General features: G+C 38.4%; 1 protein-coding gene across 2 annotated transcripts in view; it reads left to right on the top strand.

Moving 5' to 3' along the window:
- The window catches only part of PIP5K1B (phosphatidylinositol-4-phosphate 5-kinase type 1 beta), a 99,188-nt gene that overhangs the window by 33,331 nt on the left and 38,484 nt on the right, over window positions 1-27,373 (top strand). The window contains exons 4-6 of one of the 2 annotated variants that reach the window (XM_063179583.1): window positions 3,614-3,695; window positions 4,406-4,474; window positions 17,308-17,438. In XM_063179583.1, coding sequence (XP_063035653.1) covers window positions 4,406-4,474; window positions 17,308-17,438 — 200 coding nt within the window. In that variant the 5' untranslated portion in view covers window positions 3,614-3,695. Of the gene's footprint in view, window positions 1-3,613; window positions 3,696-4,405; window positions 4,475-11,840; window positions 12,272-17,307; window positions 17,439-27,373 lie in introns of those variants that run through there. The other variant, XM_063179584.1, reaches the window with a different exon arrangement.

Raw genomic sequence — 27,373 nt, 5'->3', positions numbered from 1 at the left:
AATAAAAAGTTACATGGCTTTTATTTGGAGTGTGATTCCTCAACAGCATGTTTTATTAATGCTTTTTAAAAATTATTTGTTTAAGAAAATGGTCTAAATATACTAAGAAATGTATTCTCCAAAAAAACCCAAAAAGTTTTCATGGTAATGGAAGAAAGCAGACCTGATTTTTGGTTGAATGAACTAATACATGGGCCTGTAGGAATCTAGCACTAGCTTTTTTCATGGATGTTGGCTTTCACTGAAGTTGTTGGAAGTTCTAAAGTTAACTTAAATTTGAGCTGAGGGGCCATTTGGATATAAGGTACAAATGCCTGCTCATGTGAGCTGGGCCTCAGCAACTCAGGTTGTGTGAAAACAGCTGGTTATTTACAGTCTGGAAAAATGAGTACCTTATGCTGTTAGTAAAAGATAAATTTTGACTATATAAGGAACATGGAATTAAAAATTCAGGAAAATATATCAAAGCTGGGTAGGAAGCTCACATTTGCTGTCTGTCATCTCTGTTCCAAAATGCCAGCTATGTGGTGGGCAGGGTGGTGTTGACATTGTGGGCTTCTGGCTGATTAGAGAAATTAAAAAGGTGTCCCTGTAGCTCTAGAGGAAAATGCATATGGCACCTTTCCTCCAGAGTGATGGAAATTGCAGTTTGTGTTAGTTAAGAAGCATGTGGTTCTATGATTCTAGTGTGAGAAACTAAACTGTGAAACACTATGTTTTTTTTCCTGAAGCATACATTGAAAATAGATATGATTTTTTTTCAAAGTCTGCATTTAGCACTAGGAGGTGTTTGGAGCAGAAGGCTGGAGCTGAAGGCTGTAATCTTGCGTTTCAAGACAGTAGTTTTTGTTGCATGTAAGATTTGTGACCAAAATGTTGACTCTTCAAGAGTACTGGGGAAAAAAACTTTAAATTCCTTCTGTACTTTAATGTTTCTCTTTCTTTGTTATCAGGTAGGATAGCATCTAAGGAGCTAAAGACAAGATCTTTATAGCCATCTTTCACTCATGGTTTAAGCCCAGCATGGTTTAAGCCCAGCCAGCCACTGAGCCCCACATGCTGGCTCACTCACTACCCCCTGATGGAATCTGGGAGAGAATCAATAGAGTAAAAGTGAGAAAACTCAGGGGCAGAGATAAAGACTGTTTCTTTCTAAATAGGTAAATAGGTAAATCAAAAGCCATGTGTGCAAGCAAAGCAAAACAAGGAATTCATTCACCATTTTCCATGGGCAGGAAACTGTTCAGCCATTCCCAGGAAAGCAGGGCCCCATAACATGTAACAGTGATTTGGGAAGGAAAACACTGTCACTTTGACCATCCTTACTTCCTTCTTCCCCCAGCTCCATATGCTGAGCATGATGCTATGTTGTCTGAAATATCCCTTTGGTCAGCTGGGCTCATCTGGCCCAGCTGTTTCCTTTCCCAGCTCCTTGTGCATTGACAGCCCATGCACTGGAAGGGCGCAGCAAGGCTGCAGAAAAGGCCTTGATGCTGTGTAAGCACTATACAAGAGTAGAAAATATCCCTGAATTACCAACACTGTTTCCAGCACAAATCTAAGACATAACCCCACACTAGCTACTGTGAAGAAAATTAACTTTATTCCAGCCAAAGTCAGCTCACTACAGTATTTCTGAAATCAAATGTTTTTTTCCTCTACCCGCCCCCACCCCATGTCTTACTTTATTGTGAGCTTTTCCTTTGTCAGACACGTACAGAGCTTCAGTGCTTTAGTTACAGTGCTTTAGTAGTTTCCTGCTATGGTAACAAAAAAATAAATAGTTGTAGCTTAGCCTGGAAGTGAGTCCAGGACTGTAAGTTGTGACTGTCTTTGAACTGTTAAACCTCATCAGAACTGAGACAGTAGCTGTTGCTCTGCGCTTTATAAAATGTGTGAGAAGACACCTTGTACTGCTTCAGTAGCTCTAGGGCAGGAGGAAAATACACAAAGTATAACTTGCTTTGCAAAAAATTGTTAGCATGGAGCTAGAGATGGTTGTCACAGCACAGATTTTGAAAGTTGTTTAACACAACCACAGTTAAGATAGACTGGTGTGTTCTGTTTCTCAAAAGATTAGAACAAAAGTAGTTCTATTCTAGATGCCTTTAGGAATTGAACTAACACTTACAGGAAAAATTTGCCTTCTTTATCGTGTATGAGTTTTTATACTTGGTAGTTACTGAACTTGGTCTCTCGTTGTCTGTTTCCTATTGTTGTCAGCATTGCAGGGGTATATTTTCACATAAGTGAAGTGTTCTTGAATAATTTGTCTGTGCTGGGAAAAAAACAGGCTTTTCTCCCACATCTAGTATGAGTGCTTTCTTCAGCTAACTTACTGCATGAAAGCTCCCATGTTGCATTTATGTGAGGCTTTTGCCGAATCTGTGTGCTCATAATTTAGGAAGTTTTGTGTGTAGTGGAACATCATATTGTGTCAATAGTCTTGGGAGGTATGTGAAGAACAACAGCTTGGGTAGGGATTGGTGTTTTAACCGAGTGATCAGTTATTTAAAAGGTCTTCTACTAGTAATTAAAATGACATTTCTTTTCCTGCAAAAGCTGTTTTAGCAAGTTCTTGATGCCTTTGTATACTGAGAGAGTTGTAAGCATGGCTGAATATTAATATTAAATGTGTGAATATAGGTGAGTGAGGTGAACTACATACAATTTAAAAAGCTATACAAACTAAGTTGTTGCCTTTAAATAGGAGTTCAGTGCACAGGAGACTGCTAATGCATATCCAGATGAAGGAATTACTCATTAACACACATTACTTAAATGGAGGCTACAATGAAGAGTGCAGTTAGCTGCAGAGGAAAGGACTGGTATGCAACTTAAGAGGTGTCTTTTTCTAAGGAGGCATTGTTTTCTTCTCAGAAACTCCAAGTTTCTATTTGTTGTGTCACCCCAACTTTTTCTTTTTTTGGCTCAGACGCTTCTCTGAAGAAAAGGACAGGAAAATAGTGACTTTGACTCCTTTTATTGAAAGGTTCCTTGGTAGTGCTAAGTATACCCTTTAGATTAAGGGAAAATTAAAATCAGGGAATGAGGCCCTAGAATACTTTCTTAAATCAATTTTTTGTTATGTACAAGATGCTATTTGAACTGCTTAAAGACAAAGTGAGATTTTCTTCTCATTTGAGGTATCATTAGATTTTTTTAAATTTGTAATCTGCAATTTTTCAATGTGCTGTCTTCCAAACCATCACAGCCATTTCTTATAAGTGATTGGAGATTATAAGGCTATAAGATTAATAACACATGTAATTACACAACACTCCAGAGCATGTATGTGTACAGCTCTACATAAATGTTTTATTGTAGAGGTGCTTGTGCCACAGGGATGAAATATCTAGGACAAAAAGGAATTACTCTGCACTGATTCCTTCCTGTGTAATACTGCCAGTTTCTAAGTATATTAACCAAGTTATATGTTTTAAGTATACCAAGTTCTAATTATAGTAACCAAGTTATTTGACATGGTTCTTAAAAAGCCTCACTTGTAGCTGAATGCTTGCTTGGGCTGAAGAATAGTAATGAAAGGAAATCTACAGCTATTCTGTGAGATGAAAGTTTGTTAAGGCATAATGATGACAGATATTTCTTATAGGCTGCAAGAAACATTACCACCACCAATGAATGGCTTGATCTACACTCTCAGCTCCAGATGACCTGTTCTGTTGTTCATAAGGGTAAGTATAATTCCCTTGTTAAAGTATTGGTAAAATTTAGAATTATTTTAAACCGTGTCAATGTGCCTTTTTATTTTGTTTACTTTGGCTAACGCACTCAGAGCGTCTTACCAAGGTGATCTCTATCTTAGTGGTTTATTCTTGGTCTAGAATGGTCTTAGAGCTGTGATAGGATACAATGTCAAATAGTTAGAGCATGATGCTAATAATACCAAGGCTGTGGCTTTGATCCCTATATGGGCAGTTCCCTTAAGGATTGGACTCGGTGAACATTGTGGGTCCCTTCAACTCAGAATATTCTGCAACTCTGTGGTAGTCTATTATTTCCTTGCTACTTTAAAAAGATACAGCATATTGATGCAGCCAAAGACCTTAGACTACTGAGACATGCCACTGAATATCTGACTCATGAGCTTCATGGTTTTGCCCTTTCAAGAACATCTCATGCAGTAGGCTGAGGAGCAAGACTTCACTGCACACTGGTGTGGGGATAAGAGGCAGAGTCATGTAGAATCAGTCATATGCTGGACATATTGCTGGGCCAGTGCTGTCCTTTTAGTCTGTGTGGAAAATACTTACAAGAAATACCCTAGGAATATCTCTGAAAAGTTTGAATTTAGCAAAAATGGATAATAAATTATAGGATTTTTCTGAAAAATTAACCTTTGTAAAGCAGATACTGTCTTTGTAACTCAAACTTCTGTTATTAGATGTCGTCTGTTACTGAAAATGGAGACATTATTGCTGGAAAGCCAAATGAAGAGAAAACGTATAAAAAGGTAAATAAAAGCTTCAACCTTTTTATTGTATGTTTTTCCCTTCATGTCAGTAATTCAGACCTGCTGTATGTGAATATATTTCAGAACTTATTAAAACCAAGAACAAATAAAACATGTTCCATGGGGTCTTTGAAATTGCTTTATCCCTTCTGTGAAATCATAAAATATTTCTATCCACAGAAATGAGTATTTAAAACTTGTTTAGTCCAGCTTTAAAGTATACTATATTGCTAGATTGATAGAAATTCTTTGCTCTTAGCAACAGACGCATCTCTGGCCTTAAACACTGTTGTAAGAAATTTACTAAGTTTCCAAATGCTTTGAGTGTTTATGTAATGTGTCTAGACTACAAACCCAAAAAGCAAAGCATCTTTCCAGCACTTTGCCAAGCAGACCACTATTTGTTTGATAAGTATTTTTTTAAAAGGAGGTGTATAAGGGAGGACATATTTAATGTAGGAGCATGCATCAATAGTCCATTTAGATATTGCTGATAGTGGTTTGGGGTTTGTTTTTCTGATACAGATTGTCTGTGACCAGCATTATTTAAGTCCACTAGCAATTTTGATGACTAAGCTGAGCTATAAAAGCAAATTTTTCTTTACATATTTACACAACCAAATTGTTAGCTACTGAATTTGATCATTACTTTGACAGATCATCTCAAAGAAATGGTGATTGTTTTAAAATTAATTCTGTAATCTAGCCCAGAAGTCCACATGCTTCTGTAGTACATACAGTGATTAGGGTTTTTAATTTCTGGGTGTTACATACAGCAACCAGCAACTGCTGGTAAAGTCAAGGAGATCAATAAGGTATTTCTTTTACCATCCCTTTTCCTGGCAGTTACATTGGTGGCCTTAGCATTCCAGATAATTTTCTCAGAAATGAAAGGAAATAATATTTGTTTTAAGTACAGGTTAGTTCAAATTTCCCAACGGACAACTTTAAAATATAGAAGTCAAAATTTGTCTTGACAATTAGTATGAGAAAGGAAGAAATGTTTGGTGCCTGAACTTCTCCAGGTTTATGTTGCTAGATTAGACTAGTAATAGCTGTAGACAAGCTTCCATTCCCCCTGGTCATCCCACATAGTCTTCTCTGTTCCTCTTCAACTATAAATTCACAGCCTTTCAGAGGAAGCTGTAGAAAGTCTTCTCGCTTTGGTGCAAATTCTACTGTGTATCTACTGGAAGTACCTCTGACAAGACCTGTGATTCACAGCTGCATCACACTCACATATCACAGCGACTGTCACCTCCAAGTTCTGTCCCTGCACTGCCAGTTGTTGTATCTTATGCCAATTTATTTCCTTTTCATGTAATTACACCTTCAGTTGTTCTGTGCTCAAGATCCTGTGCTATGTATGCCCCTAATAGTTTAGTATTATTACCTAATAGTGTCATCATACTTCTCCTTTTTGTGGTAATTTTAATAAAATATTAATAAATTTTGATCTCAAAATTTGTCCATGCAGAGCTAGCTGCTAACATATATTTGCCTGATCCCTCACTTTTAACAGTGTCTCTTTTCTAAAGTCAAATTCCTTAGAAACTTTGCACCCTCTGTTTGGTCCAGATGACCCCACTGGTGGTCCCTTCCAACCTAAACCACTCTGTGACTCTGTGATCCTCACCTCCTTCAGATATTCCATATACATTATTTCTGTTTTAAAATGATATTCAGAGGTATCAGTAGTATATGTTGGAAGTATAGCATAAGTCTGGTTGGACTTCTGTTCATCAGAGGTATTTCATATAATTTCTCATTTAACTCCATGGTTTTAGGTAAGTTACACAGGTAGAAGGCTTGTTTGCAGCCAAAAGCTGCCCGTCTTAAATTGCCCACAGATGTTCCATTTACAGTTCTCCAGTCATGTATTGTTACACTTGTTTGATTGAAAAATACTTAGAGTCCTTCCTGTGACTTCCTGTGCCACTTTCTCCAGAAGTCTGAGCTGGGGAAGAGCTTGTTTCCTCAGCTGGTGCTTTTTCAGCTTTTTTGGGTTGTTTCAGGTAGTTATAACTGCTATCCATGTATTACAAACTTCTGTAGTAATGACTGTATTTCACTGCTTTAAGTTAACCTGAGTTAGGTGAAAACAAGCTATCTGCAGAAAGAGCACCTCTGACTTCATCCATGATAAAACTTTCCAGAATAAAAAGCAGTCTGTAAGCCATCAGGTTTTTCTCTGGAATTTTAGATTATTGCAATATTTTGTTTTTTATTTTGTTAATCTCAGCTGACATAGAGGTAGGTAACAGCTTTATCTGAATTAATATAATAATCTGAATCTCCAGCTCTTCAATTTCCTGTGGTAGTCAGCTGACTTGCCATCTGCATGAATGTAAACATCTTGAAGTTCCAAGAAATTTCTTAATTACTATAACCTTGTGAAAGATCTTGCATGAACATTGCTACACTATCCTTTCAGACTCTGAAATGCATAACTGGACCAAGATAGAGCATGATTTTTATTATGAATCGTGCTCCTTCTTTCCACTGTTTTCTTTTTAGCTGTCAGTTTTTCTGGGGCTGAATCTTGACATAAATGCTCCTCTAGCTTTTAATTGTCTGTTGTTATGTAAAGTCTTGAGAGAAGAGGGAGCACAACTTTCTTCTTATTTGTTTTGAGTTTTTTTAGATTTTTAGTTTGGTTTTTGTTTGTTGGCTTTTTGTTTGGGTTTTTTGTTGGTTCTGGTTTTTTCCTCCCTTTTGAAAACCAGGGTGTTTTTCTCTCTTTTAAATTGTGATTTTTAAGGTGGGGCTGCTAAGCTGTTCAGCTGCATGCATTTTTTACAAACATCATAATCTGAAACTACTTATGGATTTTCTGTCTATTTGTAAATTTTGAGAAGTTGTTAAGTCTACAGTGAGAATATGAATAATAAAGTGTTTCAGTCACCCAGATCAAAGAACTTAGTTAATGAAAGAGACTCTTCACAGATACATGTTCCATGCAGCTTTTAAGGTAGAGAATTAAAATAACTTTGAGATCAAAGAAATTGTAAATTGTGCAGACTGTGGCCAGTTCTTTCAGGGTGGAGGTTTTTTTTGTTGGTTAGCTTTGCTTCTTTTGATTTTGGTTTGGGGTTTTGGTTTGAGTTTTTTGTTTGTTTGGGTTTGTGGGCCTTTTTTGTTGTGAGGTTTTTCTCAGAGAAACAAGGTAAAGGATATAAGAGAGACTGGTTATTTGTTCCATTGCATGCTTGCAAAAATCAGGTCACCAGACTGTAGTTTCTCTTGGATATTTGTATTCAGTCACAGACATCTGGAGTATGCAGTTGCTGCTTTTTTCATTTCCTCTCTATTTTGCAGATTTTCTTGTGAGAATTTGCTGACACACATGCAGTTTCTGCATTGCAATGCCATCAATCACACAAGCCCTGAGTCTGTTGCCTGTCAAATCAGATTTCAGTAGTATCCTAATGCTTAATAGTAGGATGGTGGCAAGAATGAGGCTCAGAGAGGTCTGTCAAAGCACATTAGAAGTGTAGAAGAAAATCACACCAGAAAATAGATGTAAATGTGCACTTGTGAAAATCTGTTTTGGATTGCCACGATCTTGTTTAGTCTGAAGGCTGCCACACAAGTATATAATTAGAATTTATTTCTTGCCATTACATATCTTGCAGCTCTTCTGTTTAGTGTATTACAAACACTTTATGTAACCTGTTCAAAACTGTATATCATGACTCACTTTCCCAGGAGCAAAGGAAATTTGCCTGGATAAAGGAAGCCAGCTACCTATTGTTAGCAATCGCTTGTAAACATGTGCAAGCAGCATTTTTTCCATCTCTTTTAGCATTGACTTATGCTTTGCGTCTAATGCTTGCAGGTAAGGTACTTTTTCTTGTAGACACTGCAGTTTCATCACTGAAAGTTGCTTTACTGGGACCTCAGTTGCAAATTTTATGCAACTATAAAGATACTAAAATGACTGCAACTTTGCCTGGAGCTATGGCTACTTCCAAGCTCAGAGGTCTCAAATTCTCTTCCTCAAAATAGAACAACCAGAGTTGGGTCCATGGCTACTACTGAAGCTTAAGCATAAATGTTTTGACATGGGGAAAAATTAATTGAAAACCATGGAGTCGCCTGAATCCAATTTTGGAAAATAAAGGGAGAGCAGATTCAGCTTGAAAAAGAAAATCATGCAGATTGCAGTTGAACGGATTCTGATTGTGTGAACAGACGCATACGCGATGCGCAGGAGTCCGCCTTCATGAAGTGTGACCTGCAGAAGGTGGAGAAACATTTGCTAGAGAGAAGAAGTGTGAACTGAAGAAAGACTGGGGGGGTACTATGGCAGTATTGACCCATAGTCACAAGTTGTGGAAAAACAGTTAAGATTAGTTATTTTAATGGGATTTTCTGGTAACGCTCTTTTCATGTCCCTATTTGTGATTTATTATGGGTCAGCTGCAGAAAGCATGCTGAGATGGGGTAGCCACCTCCATCCAGAAGTTTCAATGGAAACAGTGTCAAGAAGTGTTGTTTCAGTGAGACTGTAAGCACAGCAGGCACTCAAAGCCAAGACAGATCAAGTGCAGGAGCAATGGACTAGGCAATAACCACATGTACGTCTTGAATCTAATTGAAATTTCCTAATATCCTAAGAGAGCTATTTTTAAATATTGCTTGAGGAAAATGTATTGTTTTTCACAGGCATTCTCCTCAGATGGTTTGGCTTAAGAGTTTATACAATTCATGGCAGGTTCTATCTTCTCAGAAGTCTGGAAAAGATAAACTGTGTTTGCAGGGAAGTGATAACATGGGTGGATTCCTAGTACTTTTGTTAACTAGTAAAACTGAAGAGCAAATGCTTACTTGTAGTAGAAAATTCAGATCTGGCATAAGCCATGTAGCTTCAACAATTTTGATCAAGTGAGAACTATGAATATTTTTCTTCCTTTTTAAAGAATTTATTTATTTCACTGAGACTTTTGCCTGAAGGCAGGTAGCTGTTCTACCCCAGTCCAATTCATTCTCCAACAGAGGAGAAGGGGTAGGATAGTGAGGAAGATGAAAGCAGATTTCTCTACATACAGTAGCAGAGAGAAATGAATCAGTGACAACTACTTTGTGGGATGCATGGTTGCAAAGCAGTGTCAACAAGTGAAGACTTCTGTTCAGATATCTCTTTCTCCCCATCTCTTATGAAGAGCTGTGGTAGCTAGGTGTCTGTGCCATTTCATTTGGCAGATTTAAAAACCGGTATGAATGACAGTAGTAAAGAGGGTAAAATAAAGCAATCATAGTTTTGCCTTTCATGGTGAGAATGAGGAAGAATTTCCAGGGCAGAGTTAATTTCTCTGCATCACTTTATGGCACCTGCAATAAACCAGCTGTCTTCTGGAAAAATCACCATCTTTGCTGTAGAAAGTTCATAGGTCAAACTTCAGCTGCAATAAAATGTTATAAAAGGGGAGAACACAAGAAAACAAGGACAAAGTTCACATGACGTCTTAAAGGGTTTCCCTAGGATCTACACTTGAAGAAGCCCAGAATGTTAGAGCTACATTTCATGAACATATAGGAAATGCATATAGATTTGGCAAAGAGCAATTGAGACTTGAAAGATGAACAGAAAAATAACGGAATGACATTAGAGAGGAACTTCTATTAAATTAGATTAAGCCTGTGCCCTCCTGCTCAGCTCCAATCTGCTCATGGTTTATTAAATGATTTATGCCATTAATTACCAGTAATTTATAACCTTCACACTCTAACAGAAACAATTATTGGCCAATTTATAGAATACATTCTGAAATTACAGTATCCATATTTTTGCCATCCTTGAAATTTTTTATCAGTTACTATAAAGTAACTGGAAAAGGATTTTTCAATCCTTTCAGTAGCCTTGTCCCTAACTGTACAGTTGTTAGATAGTTTCAGTTAGTTGATTTTTTTGTTGTTGTTGTTTTTGGTTGGGTTTTTTTTGGTTTTTGGGGGTTTTTTGCTACCTGGTTATGAACTGTCTTTATATGCATTATGAATGTCGGAGTAACACCTTTATTTTGTTTAAATAACAAATTTAAGTTTTAGAAGGCTACCTGAAAGTGATTATTTGTAGGAAAAACAATGTCTAAATCCTGGTTAGTTTATTTGTGGGATCGTGTGCAAACTTAAGACCTGATTTGAGAGGATTTAATTTCTCATTTATTTTGCTACTCTGAAAAAAGGATTTTAGTTTACAGTAATGTAGAGCAAATGGAAGACTGATCTGCAGAGAAAGTAATTTAAGAGAACAGTGCATTGAGTGCTAGAATATTTATCAGTGATGCTAATATTCCATATACCTGTATTCTATATTATATGCTGCTGTTATGCTTTATGAGTCTGCATATAATTTTTTGTATCTACAGGCCCATTTAGCAGGCCCCCATATGACAAATGCAGAAAAAGTATATGGTTACATTTGACAAAAATAGGCAAAGGTATGTTTCATCATAATGAGATCAATTTTGGTTTTTTATGCAGGGATAAAAGCATCAAAGTACCTGTGCAGTAGACAGTAATATGATAAACAGCAGAAAGAGAATAGGAGAAGTTTTACTTTGTGCCCCTTTATGTAACGAAGACAGCTGTCATAGTGTACAGCATTTGCTGCAAATTCAATCACTTTCATAACCTAAAATTCATCAACATTTTTATCCTGCTGGTTATTGTCATCCCTTAATATTTCTTGATCTTCAGAAGGTTGATAACAGGTTAAATTATCTGGGACTCACTGTACTGTCCCTGTGCACTGTCAGCTTTACAGTTACAGTTAATAAATAATCCCAGCGCCATTTTCTGAACCTCTGCATGAGACTAATAGCAAGAAAAATTTATTTCAGTCTCTGAAAGACTGAAAAAAAACCCATGGCGCAGAAGGCTGAATTTTATTTTTTGCTTTGCAGCAGGAGACTATTCAAGAAAAATTAAAATAAATAAGGGGCTTAGGTTTGAAACTAGATTTTGCTGCCTTTTGCTGTCTTAATGCCTTTTAATGGGCTTTAACAGACATACTCAAGTAAGGAAAAAATCACAAGAGACTTCCGTTTCTCCAGTTGCATTTGCAGTTTCCTATAAATACATTTTTGTAGTAATAAAATGGATGTTTCAAGAACATTTCCTCTAAGGTTTAAGAAGGAATTTCTTTATATTTTCCTTGGATCTAATGATGATAATAATATTATTAATAGTAATATAAAAAATTAAGATAAGTGCTGTCTTAAAAGATTAATTCCAAGGCTTGTTCTGTTTTTATTTTATGGATTGTGGAAACAAATGCTTGTCAGTTGCTAAGGGCACACTGAGTTACCAGCCTTTGGTCATAGTGGTGATTGACAAAAAGTGGACTTTGGACCAGCAGTTGCCTTCAGCATACTGTAGCAGCTCTCAATTTGTTTCAAAGCCGTTGTTAAAGCATTCTGAATGATTTCATAACATTACTTTTCTGCTAAACCAACTTCTGTGGTTGCTGCAGAAATGATGGGTGATTACTAATGACGTTTTTGAATATGAGTGGAAATTAACAAGAAGGTAACCTTGTAGGAAAGGTCTGTGTCGTTGCATTAGAAGGTCTTACATTCTGCCTTCTGGAGACTACAAGTCTGTGGGTCTTTTAAATTTGAAAAAAAAAATTCTACAAATATTTGTATGAGCTTGAAAGACGATCAGCTGGAACCCTGGACGCTGAGAATTTTAAACTTTCTGTGCTTAAAGGCACAGACTCACAAGAAAACATGGCAATTGACATGAGGCTGTGGAGAAGACTTCAAAAATTGATTGATCGCACTGGGATTACAGGTGTGTCGTTGGTTAGAGTTGTGTAATATCACAAGGGTGGAAAACTTAGAGTTTGGGGTTTGAGAACATAGAAATTAATATGAAGCAAGATGGAGGTTTTAGGGTGGAGGCAGGTTGTTCTTCTTTACCTTCTAATCCCTTTCTTTTTCATGGGTTTGGGTGATGTTTTATAATTGGACAGAAAAGTCCACATTGTAGGCTTTGAGAGATGAGTTACTGAGTTAAAAGGGAAAATAATCTAGGTGTCCTCTCTTAATTGCATAGTTTAGTCTTAAAAGACCTTGTAACAAGAGATAGTTAGCCATTTTGTGCCTTGCTAATGAAAGGCTGCCGAACTTGTGGTTGTGAGACTGTTTCACTGATAAGAAATAATAAACCTGAGTCCAGACATGAACTACCATCTCAAGTGCCTTCAGTCCTGACCTCAAGAAATTGATAATGATCCAGAGGTTTCTTTTGGAAGTCATATTGCCAGTTTACTTGTCTTGGGGTTTTTTTGAAGTTTGGTGGGTTTTGTCAGGGTTTATTTGGAATGGCATGTCCTCTGTTGTACTGTACTATCTGCTATTCTTTCAAACTTAGTTGCTTGCTCTGGCAGTGAACAAGATGGGCATCCAGCAATGAAGCAGAAACTATTTGTATGTGTATTGGTTTGATCAAAGTTACATAATTACAGCTTTTGTTGGGCATTAATCACTCATGAATAGAAGCTTTTCAAGGAAAGAAAAATGTGACTCTTCTTATGACACAAAGCCAAATCTTTTTACTAGTCAAAGTCACACTTTCAGAATGGATTGTTGTTTGTTCCTACCAAATCTCTGGTTCTAAACTGTTATGCAAGTTCTGTTTGGTGTGCAGTCTTAATTATTTAAGAGCTACACATCTCTGTCTTTTCAAAAAATAAGCAGCCACTCTAGTATATGATGTTCCAAGAACTAGAACAAGATTAGCTTTGTGTACTTGAACCACTTCTTATGTATTTTTTACTCCTGAAATGGTTCCATTCAAGGGCTGAAATGGTTCTGATCATGAAACTTCTGGTGTTTTCTGCTAGTCTCTTGCTTGTTTAGTAGGTAGGAGGTAAAACCTAAAAACAGGGACCAAACATGTTGTCTTCAAACTGGTGATCATGCAAGGGAAAATACTCCCTTCTTCATAGCATTCTTTCCCTGCCCAATGGTTTTCTTTATTCACTCCTTCCATGTTTCATTAAAAATTCATTTATTAACTAGTTTCTGATTTTAACTCACTTCTGCTTTTTTTTCAAATTCATGCAGCATGACTGTCTATTCAGCATGGGAAAGTTTCAGATATGGTCTCAATTTACAAATACATAGTATCACAATTTCATTGTGATTTGAAGCCTTCGCTGTTGTTTTGAAGCCCTCTGTGTTCTGCAAGCTCAGGCCATTGAATTTAGTCATTGCACTTTATAGGGGTAGATTTTTACAGAGAGATTTTGCTTTCCCCATTTCATTTTCCTCTGGACTCCCCACAGTCAATGGATCTCTTGCACTGAATTTTAGGCAGAAGGTAATGAATACATTTATTTGCATCTAGAATCAGCATTTAAGCCATAAGCTTGCATTGTGACGCCTCGGCGTGCATGTACAATCACCTGGAATTTGTGACTGTTTTTTTCCAGAATATAATTCATGCTTCACAATCCTGAAGCAATTTGAATATCCTGTTAGATTGCAACTATTTTTAGAGGATCACAAAGGATGGTTATAGGCTTTGTCAAGACAGGCGGGAAAGTAGAGGAGGAGGAGTTGTGCTCTGGGTTAAAAGTAAATCATGAACATATAGAGGTCAACTACAGTGGCTGTGGAAGCGCTATCAAATGCCTCTGGATCAAGATCAGAAGGGACATCCCCAAGGGGCATCTTAGACTAGGCATCTGCTACTGACCTCCAAACCAAGATGAAAAGGGCAAAGAAGCATTTAATCAGGGTCACTTAGCAACTTTTGGATAACAGATCATGGATCTTTTTGGTGACTTCAACTATCCAGACATTCTTGGTAGAGCAATGTAACAGGTCACAACATCCATCAAGTTCATACAGGATTGCTTCCTCATACAAGTGTTAGATGTGCTAACCAGGAATGAGGCATGGCTGGACTAGCTGCTCACTAACCAAGGAAACCAGCTTTGTAATATCTCACTTAGTGATGGCTTTGGCTACAGTGATCACAATATTGTGGAGTTTGGGGTCTGGCTCTGCATTCTGAAGGTTAATACTAAGGCAAAGGAAAGTGTTATGGAAAGAATCCTCCTAGGAGCCATCATAAGTCAGATGAACGAGCTGATTGGGAAATGCCAGCACAGGTTCACCAAGGCCAAACTGTGCTTGACAAACCTGATTGCCTTCCAGGGCAAAGTAACCTGCTTGGTTGATGGGGGAAAGCAGTGGACGTGGTCTGCCTGTGTTTCTCTAAGGCTTTCTCCAAGGTGTCCCACAGCTTTCTGGTGAAGTTGTGTAACAAGTCTGCTGGACAACTTTGTGTGCAGCTGTTGTGTAACAGTCTGGACAAGCTGCCCATGCAGTGGGTGGGGAACAGACCCACAGGCAGCACCCAGAGTGGGGGTAAATGGCTCCTTTCCCAGCTGGGAACTGGCACAAGTGGGGTCCCCCAGGGATTGGTGTTGGGCCCAATGCTGTTTCGTGTCTTCATATGTGGTCATCCAGAGCACTTAAAATCACTCAGGGATCAAGTGAGCGCTTTGCAAGGGAGAGCCATGCTGCAGGAAAACCTGGAAGGTTTAGGCTGGAGAGTGGGCAAAGATGAACCTTTTGAAGTTTAGCAAGGACAGGTGAAAGGTCTTTCACCTGGGAAAACAAATCCAGGAGGGCAGCACAGGCTGGGAGCTCAAGGCTGAGGAGCAATTCTGTGGGAAGGGACCAGGGAGTCCCAGTGAGCAAAAAGTTCAATAAGAGTGAGGAGTTGCTGCTGGAGCAAAGGAGTCCAGTGAGGTCTTGGGCTGCATCAACAGGGGCATCAGCAGCAGAGATTATCCCGTTCTTGTCAGTGTTTGTCAGGCCACACCTGGAACACTGTTGTCTCTTTTGGTTTCTGCTGTACAAAAAAGGTACCGACGGGCTGGGGAGGGTGGAGAGGAGGGCCACAGAGACGATCAGAGTGCTGAGAAGCCTGACACCTTTGGAGAGGCTGAGAGAGTTGGGTTTGTTCAACCTTGAGAAACGACGGTTGAGGGGAAACATCATCATGTTACAGTATCTGAAGGGTGGTTACAAAGAAGGTAGAGGCGCTATTTTTACATGGAAAATATGAGGCATAATGGGTAAAGTTACTCCTGGGAATATTCTACTTGAACGCAAGTGGAAATATTTCACAGTGAAAACAGTGAAATAAACTCCCAGTGGAGTGAAATAAACTCCCCAGGATTGGTGGATTCCCATTTTTGAGATTTGGTTTGACTGGGTGCTTGGTTATCTTGTCTAGATCATACTTTTGTCAAGAAAGGTTGAACATAATGGGATAATGGTTGACCCTTTTGAGGACCCTTCCAACCTGCTGTTCTGTGATTCCATGCTGCGTTAGAACTCTACATCTCAATTATTTGGGTAATTTGAAAAGTTTTGCTTTATATATAGTGATTCTTTAAAATATTTTATTTTAAAATTTAAATAAAAATCACTGAGGTCTAGGATGTGAAGATGACAGGGTGTTGTTATTATGAAAATGATCAAAATGTTTAGCTATCATATTATCGATTGTCATGGTTTGGGCCTGGCACAGAGCCAGTGCCCCCATGAGAATACCTCCTCCCTGGTGTCTGCTGTGAGGTGTGACCAGGAATAAGCAAAGCAGGCTCCAGCTTAAACATAAAGAAAACTTTATTACCTAAACTACAAGAAAAGAAGAAAAAACCTATAAGAGAAAAAAAAAAAATTAAAAACCTTACAAAAAAGCACTTTCCTCCTCCCCACCACCAAGATTTCCCAATCCAATACATTCCCCCAAAATCACCAACTGCCCAGTCTGGCACCACCCTTTAGAATATTCAAACTTCAGTCCATGAAGAGGAGAGGAGTCCTTCCTGCACCATAGGCTTCCCCTGGAAACACGCTGAAACCTCGTATGCTTCCTTGTCACTCAGCACCGCCCGGAAAGTCCTTTTGCCGCTTGTGACATCTTCCTTCCATGCCCAGTGCTCTCACCACTGTGCATGGACCAGAGCTGCTTTTAGGGTTGTCTTTCAAGGATGCCTTGTCTCACTCCAAAAAGACACTGTCTCTCCTTTGGGACATCTGTTCCCCCCCCATTTTTTTCCAACCCCCTGGGGCCGAGGGGTCCCCACAATGAACCCTCCTGGTTCTGAGGCACTGCCTCCCCCTAAATGCAGTCTCTGTGTCACAGGAATAAAACTGGTTCCGTCTATGGCTACACAAGAAAAGTCCAGCCGAAAGGCCACTCCAATCATCTCTCCCCACTCAGCCAGGCTTCTCCACGTCCTTTGGGCCTAGTTCTTGGTTATCTCACCTCTTATCTCTCTTCTTATTCAGCTCTGAGGAGGATCAGCATTTTTGCAAGGTCCCAATCATGTAAGAAAAAGGGTTAAAATTTCAGTCTCTGTCTGTCCCAGAGCTCCGGCACTCCCACACTCGCTGCTGCTCCGGCACCTCCTCGCTGCATTCCCCCCCTTTACCTTCTGGGCCGGCCGCTATCAAATTCAGACACCGGCTCTCCTCTCTCTCTTCTGGGGGGGGAATGGCTGCCCGATGTCTCCTGGGCCTCCTCACCCCCCATCTCTGTCCAGGCCCAGGCCTACCACATGGCTGCCCCTCCCCCGCCCAGCAGCAGCAGCTGGACGGGGGAGGGAGAGCGATCCCTCCTCTTGTGTGTCCAGATCCCACTGGCCACATCAGGTGCCAATATCAAAATCCGAGCACCCATTGGTTTGACCACAGCATTCCAGAATTCCCACTTCTTCCTGGTCAAACCACCACATCGATAAAGAACAGAAATCTGCTTTTAGCAAACTCATGCTTGAATTCTTACTTTTTCCACAGACTGCATCCTCCGCTATTAAAGGTGCTATCCAGTTGGGAATAGGATACACAGTAGGAAATCTTACATCAAAACCAGACAGAGATGTTCTTATGCAAGACTTCTATGTAGTGGAAAGTGTCTTTCTACCAAGGTAAGAACAAGCGCACTGGATTTTTCCTCAATAAAATTTCATAATTAAACTCTTAATTAAGTATTTTGAACCAGTTTTGTTTTCTAGTTCTAACAAAATCATGTTAGAGTAAGTATAATGTATGAAACGTGAAAACTTTCTGGTCTTCATGCTGTCATTGGAAAGGAAGGTAGAGAGAGAGTTGGAAAGATCATACTTCATCTGAAGATTTGAGACTTAGCATTTATAGCAAGGGAAAGTAATTTTGACACTTTCAATTAAAGGAGTTGTCAATTTGAATTGGAAGTGGTTTGTGGATCTGACATTCACATTTGATTAGTTGCATATTAATTTCTTGATGGTAATACTTGATATTTTGTTGAGGGATTTTTAAAATTTATGAAAATTCAAGTCCTGCCATATAAAGTATAATGTAAAAATTTATACTACAACGTTCCCTTATATTTACACTATAAAATTCTATCCAGGAGTCTAGTCTGTGGCAACACTCAACTCCTACAAGATATGCTGATTACAGGTTGTGCACCTCTACTGCTTTGCCACCTCAGCTTTTATCACTGCCAAGCTGATGGTATAGAAATAGTAGCAATACAGTTATGCTGATAGGAAAATCAAGGTCATACTGATTTTTTTGGTGCTCAGAAGGTGAAGTACAGTGCCTTTCCAAGTTACATATGCTAGCAAGTGATGAATGTTTTCTGGGTTTTCAGAAGTGCTAAATACAGTCATTTAAGTAAGAACATGCTATCTGTGTAATCTTCCCTGGATTTGGGATTGATTTCTATCAGTTTTTCACAGTTGTGTTTATGTGCAGTTTGAATGCTAATTCATAAGATGTTTCAAATAATTTATAATCCTTAGTGTTTACTTGTGTTGCTAAACAAAGTTGAATTAATAATGTACAAAATAATTGCATACACTTTAAATTTTGGTATTTCCTCATGTAAATTTCCTTGATTTTTGTTGAAGTGAGATATCCTTAAAAAAAATTGTTATGTGAAATGAAGCTTTTGCATTAGTTCCTAGTAATTGAGGGTATTCATATCCTTGTTTTGGTGTTAATGATAGGGTTTGTGCACAGGTTACTAATATTTTTTTTGTAGATTAGGAAGATATAGAGAAGTTAACTATATGAATGTGTTTTCATACACTATAATCACAAAATTTTGTTTAAAAAATCCAACTTACAGGTAAGAAATTTGCATATCACGTGACAAAGCTTTTATTAGTGTGAAAAACGTCTGCCTATGACAGTGATAGAGGCTTCCGTGGTATGTTTGCTATATAAGATCTGTTCATGAAAACTAAATGCAACCTACATGCTGAAACTGTTTTATTACATAGCATGGTTTGAGAGAGAAAATTTATTCTCTTTCTTTTTAAACATAATTTTAAAGGAACAAGTAAAATAAAATGGTTTGTAGTCTATAGCATTGCATGTGCCTTCTTTCCTTTGAGATTCACATGCCTGTACACACAGAAATGAGATTTACTTGTTTTGTATTGGTAATAAGGAAGACTAGGGAGACATCCCTTCTGGTTTGAAAAAAACCCCAAAAGGCAGAAGGAAGAGACTGATTGCAATAATGTAAAATTGAATAGAAAAGCTTTAATAGTGCCTTTCTGGACAGTTCTTATTAAAAAAATATTTTGAGGAAAATTAGACAAATGAAAATAATGACCAAAGCAGTGTAGTTTTGCTTTTGGGGTTGTTTGTTGTTTTTTTTTACATTGCTAGGTAGTAAGTAGTATACAGCATAGTGAGCCATCTTAACTGCAACAAAGAACTTCTCCATAAAGAGCACTTGTTGACAACATTGTCTATGGAATTAAAAGTTGGCTATCTATAGCAATCTCTTCAAATGACTTGATTTCTTATGCTGATGCACAGAAATGTCCAATTTCAAATCCTTGCTTATGTCTTAGTGTAATATCCACTTTTATTTATCTAAATTATGTTCAGCCAGAAGTGTATTACTGTGCATGAATTGTTATACATTAGGATTGCACAAAATTAATACAGGATTGTTTCTTGCTGGTTCAGAGTATTGGAATGTTGTTTCATGACGGTATTATGTGGATTGGTCCTGAGTTGTGTCAATAGGTAACTTAATTACCCAGGTTTGAAGCAAAAAGCAAAGGCTGCACATTCTTTACAGCTGGAACTGCACTCCCAAGGTGCACCTCAGGTGCTCTTTGCTTTTTCCAAGGGGGCGTACCTACTTGTGATGGCAGTATTGTTAAAAGTAATTACTGTAATGACCTTTTTTTTGGTCCCATTTGGATTGGTCTGGATTGAAAGCAATTAGTGGAAATTAGTTACACCAGCAGGTGAATGGGTTGACCTCTACCTGGAAGTACCCTGGAGCTTGCTGATATTGAGTAAACTTTTTGCAGAAGTTTGCAGCAGAAGGAGAACCTTACAGTGCAGCAAGAGTGGTGCTGAAACACCACTGCAAGTAGCAGTATTTTTCCAGTTGCTTTGGGTACAATTAATGCATCTGCAACTTCAAACAGCTGTCAGATGAACTTCCCCTTCATTTTAGCAATTTCACAGCAACCTGACCCTTTGCACGATGTCCTGCTCCACCTTCCTCCCATGTTTTCTCTGCCTTACCTGTGTCTGTCAGTGAGGTGAGAAGGCTGTTTTTCAGTCATAGGCAACACCTGCTTCTTTGACAGCAACAGGGGCACTGTTAAGGTAACAGTGGTAAGACAGACTTAAGCTAGTAGAAATGCAATGCAATGCAGCCTATGCACCAGTGAGCAGAGGAGTTTTATATCTGCCCTTTTATAGTTGGGGGGAAAATAGTTAACACTTGTTTATTAATTTAATAGGTTGAAGAGGATAGTTTCTGCACACCTCTCAAGACCCTGAAATAGCCTTCAACCTGTATCTCTGCTTCAGTAGTCATACTGAAGCATTCAGGATTCATTAAGAAGGGAGAAAAATGTCTGGGAAATAAGTGGTTAGGTCAGATCTGAACATAACTGCTCTGCGTTTTTTGGGAGCTACTGATGTAAATCAGAAGTAACTCCCTCGATTGCAGGTTATTCCTGGTCCGGAGTTACTCTGTAACTGTGTTAAATTAGTCAGAGTTTAGCCCAGTTAATTTACGTGTTTATTTCTGGAAGTGACTTTGAGTGAAGTACAGGTGTCTGTACTTCTACTGTGTCTGTTCACTACTGTGAATTTGAATTGCAAAGGTACTTGCTTTCATTTGCACATTGTAGTGGTGGAGGGCCTTTCATCCCATTCTCTTCAAGCTCCCCAGGAGTTTGTGTAACTTGTTGTTTTTGGAAAACAAGGTATTACTGGAAGCTGCTATAATGGTTTTCATTGAGAACAACCATCCAGATAGAGTTAAAATAGTACTATGCACATTTGCTCCTTGGATGGAGAAACAAAATGCACCCGGCACTGACCTACTTGATTCTGAAGAGACAGTGCCTGAAGTCTCCACCCTACTACCCACTGAACAGAGTGAAACCACAAGGGAAACCACTCCGAGTAACCTCTTCTGGCTTTTCAACTCTGCTTTGGAAATCTAGCAACAGAGGTGCTTGTGCTTACCTGGGGTTGGTAGTGCTGCAACAGCAGCTGGAGGGTTTTGGTGGGAAGGTTGTTCATCCTGCATGTGCTCTCTCTGCTTGGTCCTGTGACTAGCTGTGTTGAGCATATTTGTGCCTATCCTCCTTGGCTGGAAGCAGTTCCTGGTAGCACAGTTTGCTTCCAGTTAGTCGTTTGTGCAATGTGGCTTCAGCAATATTTTGTCAGCCTTTTGCCTTGGCGGTGGTGCTGGCTCCAAGTGAGATGGCCTTGGTTAGAATGGCTCGTTGCTCACCTGTGAGCCTAGCTCTGGTAGGCCATGGTGCCTCAAACTGGTTGCTGGGCCATGGGGCTGTGGAGCTGCTTTTGAGTTGGCAGTGTAGGCAGTTTATTAAGCTCTTCAGTAGACACGGAAGGAGGTGCATTTTCTGTGGTGACTGAGAAGCCAAACAGAAGCTGCTACATTATATCAGCTAATTTTGGCTAACCCATATTAGAAATGCGGAATGTTTCAAGACAGACAGTATGTTTCCGCCTGCATTTGTGTTTTTAGATGCAGGCTGCTTCTAAGCACAGCTGTTGAGTTTGACCGTTTTTGCAGCAAGTTGTTAGTCAATCTTATGCAATTCCCTTGCTAATAAGCTTTTATTGCAGGATCTGGACACTGCATGTTGAGAACAGTTGCTATGGTTTCTAATCGAGCTGGGAAGTGTGTTCCATGCCCGACGACCTGTATGCCCTCTGCAGCTACAGTCTGTACACTGAACTGGTTCATTTACAAATTGCTTTCTTGTGATGCTAATGAAAGATTATTCAATACTTTCTGCTCTTTAATGTCAGAAGCTTACCATTGTATTTTGATAGCATTTAAATAACAGCCAAAAAAAGTAGTCAAAGTACTAAGGTAAAAACTTTACTTGGCCAGGCTGGGTTCTACCCTACATATACGACTGAAGTGTACTGCTTTCTAGTATGTTTTTGAGGACTGATTGAGAAAACTGATACTTACCCTCGGAAATATCTTTGTATCAAACCTGTATCATAGGTTAGCTGATGAATTAAGTAGTGTATTTGTAGTATAGAATGCTCTACAGGTTTAGTGTGACTAGTATTTAAATGTTCAGACTAATGATGAGTTGTTGTGTAACTTACACCATGGCACATGTTTCCTGTGGGCAGTTTCACAAGAAAGATAAAGTGACCTGAATATTCTGATGAAGTGCTGCTGCTCTTCCTTGGTGCTTTGGTTGCAGAGAGGCACAGAATTACTCAAGTTCTGACAAGGTTTTTATGGTTTGTGAGTGGAGTGATAGCACAGAGGGGAGGATGCAAAACAAATATTAGAAATGGGGATACTTTGGTGACAAAAGCAAAGTCTGATATGAATTACTGGACTCAGTTACTTCTGTTACCAACAAATGATTGGTAAACCTCATAATCTGGATTGTTGTATAATTATGTAGTCTCTTAAACTACATTTCAAGTACTCTGAGATCCTATATTTTAATAGCATTTCCAGTTGGTTATAAAATAACAATATCTCCATCAATGTAAGTAAATGCTTCTGTATTCAGCTGTTATGTAGATATGATTGACTTGACCTGTTTTTAAGTTACTGACTATTCCTAATTATATTTCAAAGCTGACTGGCAGGGAACTGCTTAGGACAGCATTTGCTAACTGGAAGTTTAGGAAAATGGAAGTGAGAAAAGACGATGTTACCACTGGGCTTTAGCTCACAGTATGAGGAAAACACAGACACACCTATTTGTACAGATAAATATGATACCTACTTCCAGCATGTGGGAAATCATGCTTTCCTGAAATTACATATTGGAAAGGAACATACCAAAGCACTACCTGACCTGCAGCATGTGTTTGTTTGATACAGTTTTTAGAGCTGAAACACATTGTGATGAATTTTTTAAAAGCAGCTGTATTCAAGAGCAATGAAACTGAAATTGGATAATATTAGTTTTTAAGGTTGAGAGCATTTAAGTTTAGACATTTTATTTTGATTTTACAATCTAAAGAATAATTGCTTTCATGGCAAGAATGGATGTGTTCCTCCTCTTCAGTTTTTTTACCATACACACAGGAAAGTTATACACAGGGTCACAACTACAGACTAATTCTTTTGATAACAGCTCCATGATGAAGGTAACCTCAGTGATGAAGGCTTGTTACCAAGATATGCAGCTGGCTTTCTCTGCCCGTTCAGATAGGTGTGGTATCTCCTGAGTACATCCTACCAGGGCGAGGCCATAGTAAAGAAAAGCTGCCAAGAAATGTATCTGGGTGTCTTGTTTAGCAAATTTTTACAGCCATGGGGTTGGCCGTTAAAAATGTAATTCGTTTTACTTCACTTTTAGTTTGATATTGTACCACCTAGGCTTTAAATCCACTCTCAGCATTTACAAAGGGGCAGGCTTAGATGCACATACTGTCATTTCTAGGTGTACTTGATTAAAAAAAAATAAAAATTACAATATAAGTGTTAAACCAAACTTGTATTTTAAGCTTAGTCTCTCTCCTTTAGTCTGCCTATGAATCTTTTTCTATTGTGGGGTATAACATCTAAAGTTATTAAAATACCTTATAAATTACAATTGCTGCCTAATCATTCCAAACCCTGTATTTTGTTGTCATAGCTCATACAGAAAGACTTGAATTGCTCAAGATTGCCAGAATGAGAGCTAATTTTAAAGTCTTTATCTTTGTTTTTCTGGTACACCTGTGCTTAAACTAGCTGAGAGGGAACTTACATGGTTACCCCCTTTCTTATTATGTCCAAAGCACCATTTCACAAATTTAACTTTTTGTTAATGGATCATGGGCATTTTTTTTTTTTGTTACATTTCAAAGATGTAATCATCCCTTTTCATCCCTTCATTGAAATTCCCTAGACTGATTAAAAATCATTATAGGTAGTGCTTTGCACATACACTTTAATCCCATGAGAGTGAAACTGTAAAATGCGTCAAGAAAATGTGAAGAGAAACCATAGAATACATTCTTTCCATAGCTAATAGAGTGGAATAATTCTAAATAGGAAATAGGATAGGGATGTACTTAGATCAAGCTTGCTGTACAGTGGAGTTTGTCTTTTTCCAGAAAGAGCAAGGCTGTACTCAATCCATACTTGTCATACAAGCTTCAAATTGATAAGAAATTTGAAAGGTTTCCATTACTGTAAGAAATTACTGGAAGTGAGGGTGCTTTTTCTGTTGGAAGTACAAGCAGGAAAACCTTAAAACTATTTTTTAGAGTACTAACAAGAAATCTTAAATTTGTGTCAAGCTTGCTTCGTGAATTACAGAAGAGCTTACTGTTGGGATCAGTAAACTATTTTGTTAGGTAGTGAAGCTGAAACTAATTAATATGATTAACAGAAACAGAATATGGTAAAATACTCTGTAGACTTAAAACAGAAGGTGTTTTTAAACATGATTTTATAAATAATAAGGAAAGCTGTCTGTACAGTGAAATTGACTATTATATCTGTAATATAGTATCTATTGTCTTCTAAATACATGGAATTGCTCTCTATGTAGAAGCTGTTCCAAAATAATTGCTCTGTTTAGCAATAAATCTCCACTTGCTATGTGTTACTGTTCACCTGCGGACCCAGCATTGGTCATTTTGCTCCATATGCATTTATGAAATGGCTCAGAACTGTCCCATTGTCATAGCAAACCTCCTACCTTCATCTCACCTTAGTGAAGTGACAGAACATATTCTGGTATAGTAAGGATGTGTAATCTACTTGCTGACGTGCTTTCTTGTCTTTTCACAGGAGAAGCTTTTGAGTTACAGCTGCTGGAAGCAGATTTAGAAAAGTTTAGTACCGAAATGTAAAACTTAATAAAAAAGTTTAGATGCTTTATATTCCCTGACAATTATGTGATACTTCAGTAGAGAATACTCTGTTCTATTATTTTCTTCATCTTATGACAATTAAATGCACTTACAAGTATAACCCCAGGTTTCCAGTGTAACTATATGACCACTGGGGCATCCTCATATTGTACAAAAATTCAGTGAGTCACAACCAGCTATATGAAACTTAATGTCAGACTAATCTAGGAGTGTTCTGAGCAGTAAAAAGGCCTTATGAAAGACCATTAGTCTACCTTAACTGTAAAGAAACACTATCTTTAGCTTGTATCCTACTGATTTCCATTTTTAACTCTATAATGGAACAATAAAGCATATGTGGACTTGATATCTTGGAGTTGTACTGCAGTAAATATAGAGTGATCAGAGGAGTTCTTTAGAACTAAGCAGCCTTTACTATTACCTGTAGGGTTTAGCACTCCAAGAAGCAGCACTATATACATTTCTGGAGACTGAGAAAGCTTGTTCACCTGCTGTCACTGAAACAGTTCAGTTGTGTGTGGTTTGGCAGCACAGGGGCAGCTAGGTAGGTTGAGTAGACTTCTGTCATCGAACTGTTAATGAAAAGTGGCAAGTTCATATGACAAATATTAATTGTACAGGATGAAAGCTCTTAAATTCTTTCATTATATTTAATTCTTATTCATTTTTTTTCAGGAATGTTGCTTAACATTTATTGCTTTTCATACCTGTGTGAATTTGTAGCCCTTTTTTCTTTTTGGTGTCCTTTGGATATTATTTTGCCAAGCATAATGGTACATTCTGCATTACTGAATAATTTAGTTTCAGTAAATGAATAAAGAAGTGCTGGAAAAGCTAATTTCAGCAACTGTGTCAAGTCTTGGATTTGTATTTCTCTATTTATCAAACCATTCAGACCCTGACCAAAATGATAAGAACAGTAAAACAGAGCAGCACTTTACTGTTATCAAGGAAAGTGGAACACAACAGCACAGTTGTGTTTATTTCTTGGAGAAATAAATAAAGGCAAACAGAAGTAATGCAAAACACAAGCAGGATGCCAGCTCAGCTCTGGCTGGCAAGGTAGAAGTTGTGCAAAACAATGATATTGCACTTACTCAGAAGCAAAGGTCAAGGAACAGCCACATAGAAAGGACACTGGACATTGAATACAGATCCCAAAGAATCAGATGAAGACTTCTGACAAGGGGTGTAATTATGTCAAAAAAAGTCAAGTAAGTGGGGATAGCTAATGAATATATAATCAGTGTGTATCATAAAAACTCTGCATGACTCTCAGGGTCCTTGATTAGAGGAAAGATCCCCAGAGCAACCAGCATGCTGTAATAAAGACCTACTTTCTAATATTCCAATAAAAATATGTTAGAAAGTTTCTATCTGGCTGCTTTCAGTACCAAAACTTTGTCTTAAAGGTGTTCTTGTTTGTTTTGAAATCACAGTGTAGAACTTTATTCTTCTGTTTAAAAGGCCTCTCTCATTTTCTATCATAAATGAATCCATGGGCATAGAGTTGTTTTTTTTTTAATCTAGCAACATTTTGCTGCTGACTTTTATTTTATATCTAGTATTCATCTCAAGAGTTTTGTAACTCAGGCTAAAAATACAGTGAGGTGATAAATATAAAACAAGGAAAAGAGCTAAGGTAGTATAGGTAACAAACAGCTGGAAGCCATAAAGTAGCAGGAAAGCCATGACATAGTTGCTACCAAAGGAGCATGGTGGGATGAGCAGAGTGCTGCACTGGATGGCTACAAGCTCTTCAGAAGGGACAAGGAAGGAGAGCTATGGGGTGGCTCTGTACAGTAGGAAGTGTTTTGAGTGTACAGAGTGCCTATGGGTGACAGCTGGGGGAAGGCTGAAAAGGGAGATATCCTGGTGGGAATCTGTTATAGACCATCCAACCAGGATCAGGAGGTGGATGAACCATTCTATGATGTGATGCTGATGTTTCATGATTATCAGCCCTTGCTCTTGTGGGTGATTTTAACCTGCCAGATGTCTGCTAGAATTCAACACCAGAAAGGAGGCAGTCTAGGAGATTCCTGGAGTATGTGAAGATAACTTCTCAATACAGCTGGGAAGTGAGCCTACCAGGGGAGCTACCCTGCTGGATCTGCTGCTTACAAACAGAGATGGGCTGGTGGGAGATGCTGGGTTGGAGCCATCTTGAGCACAGAAACCATGACACAGGAGTTTTCAGTACTTGGTGAAGTCAGTCTCTACCCTAGACTTCTGAAATGCAGACTTTGTCCTGTTCATGTCTAAACATGATCTTTATGCAAATGCATACAGGTGGTGAAAATAGTTATTTTCTTTAAGGTGAGGAAAAAGAATTTGCTGGCAGTGTCTCTCATGGACATTTCTATTAGTGGTTAATGATAATAGAGAGGTTTATCTGCATTTATGCTCTTTTTTCAGCAGGGGAACAGTCAAGTTAGGCAGCTTAGTGGTGAAACTAGTGCTAATAATTACTCAGTAATTTGGTTTGGTTTGTTTCTATTTTCAG

This window comes from Melospiza melodia, chromosome Z (genome assembly GCF_035770615.1).
Source record: "Melospiza melodia melodia isolate bMelMel2 chromosome Z, bMelMel2.pri, whole genome shotgun sequence".
Classification (NCBI taxonomy): domain Eukaryota; kingdom Metazoa; phylum Chordata; class Aves; order Passeriformes; family Passerellidae; genus Melospiza; species Melospiza melodia.
Note: the sequence above shows the minus strand (reverse complement) of the source record. Positions and strands in the feature narration are given on the sequence as shown.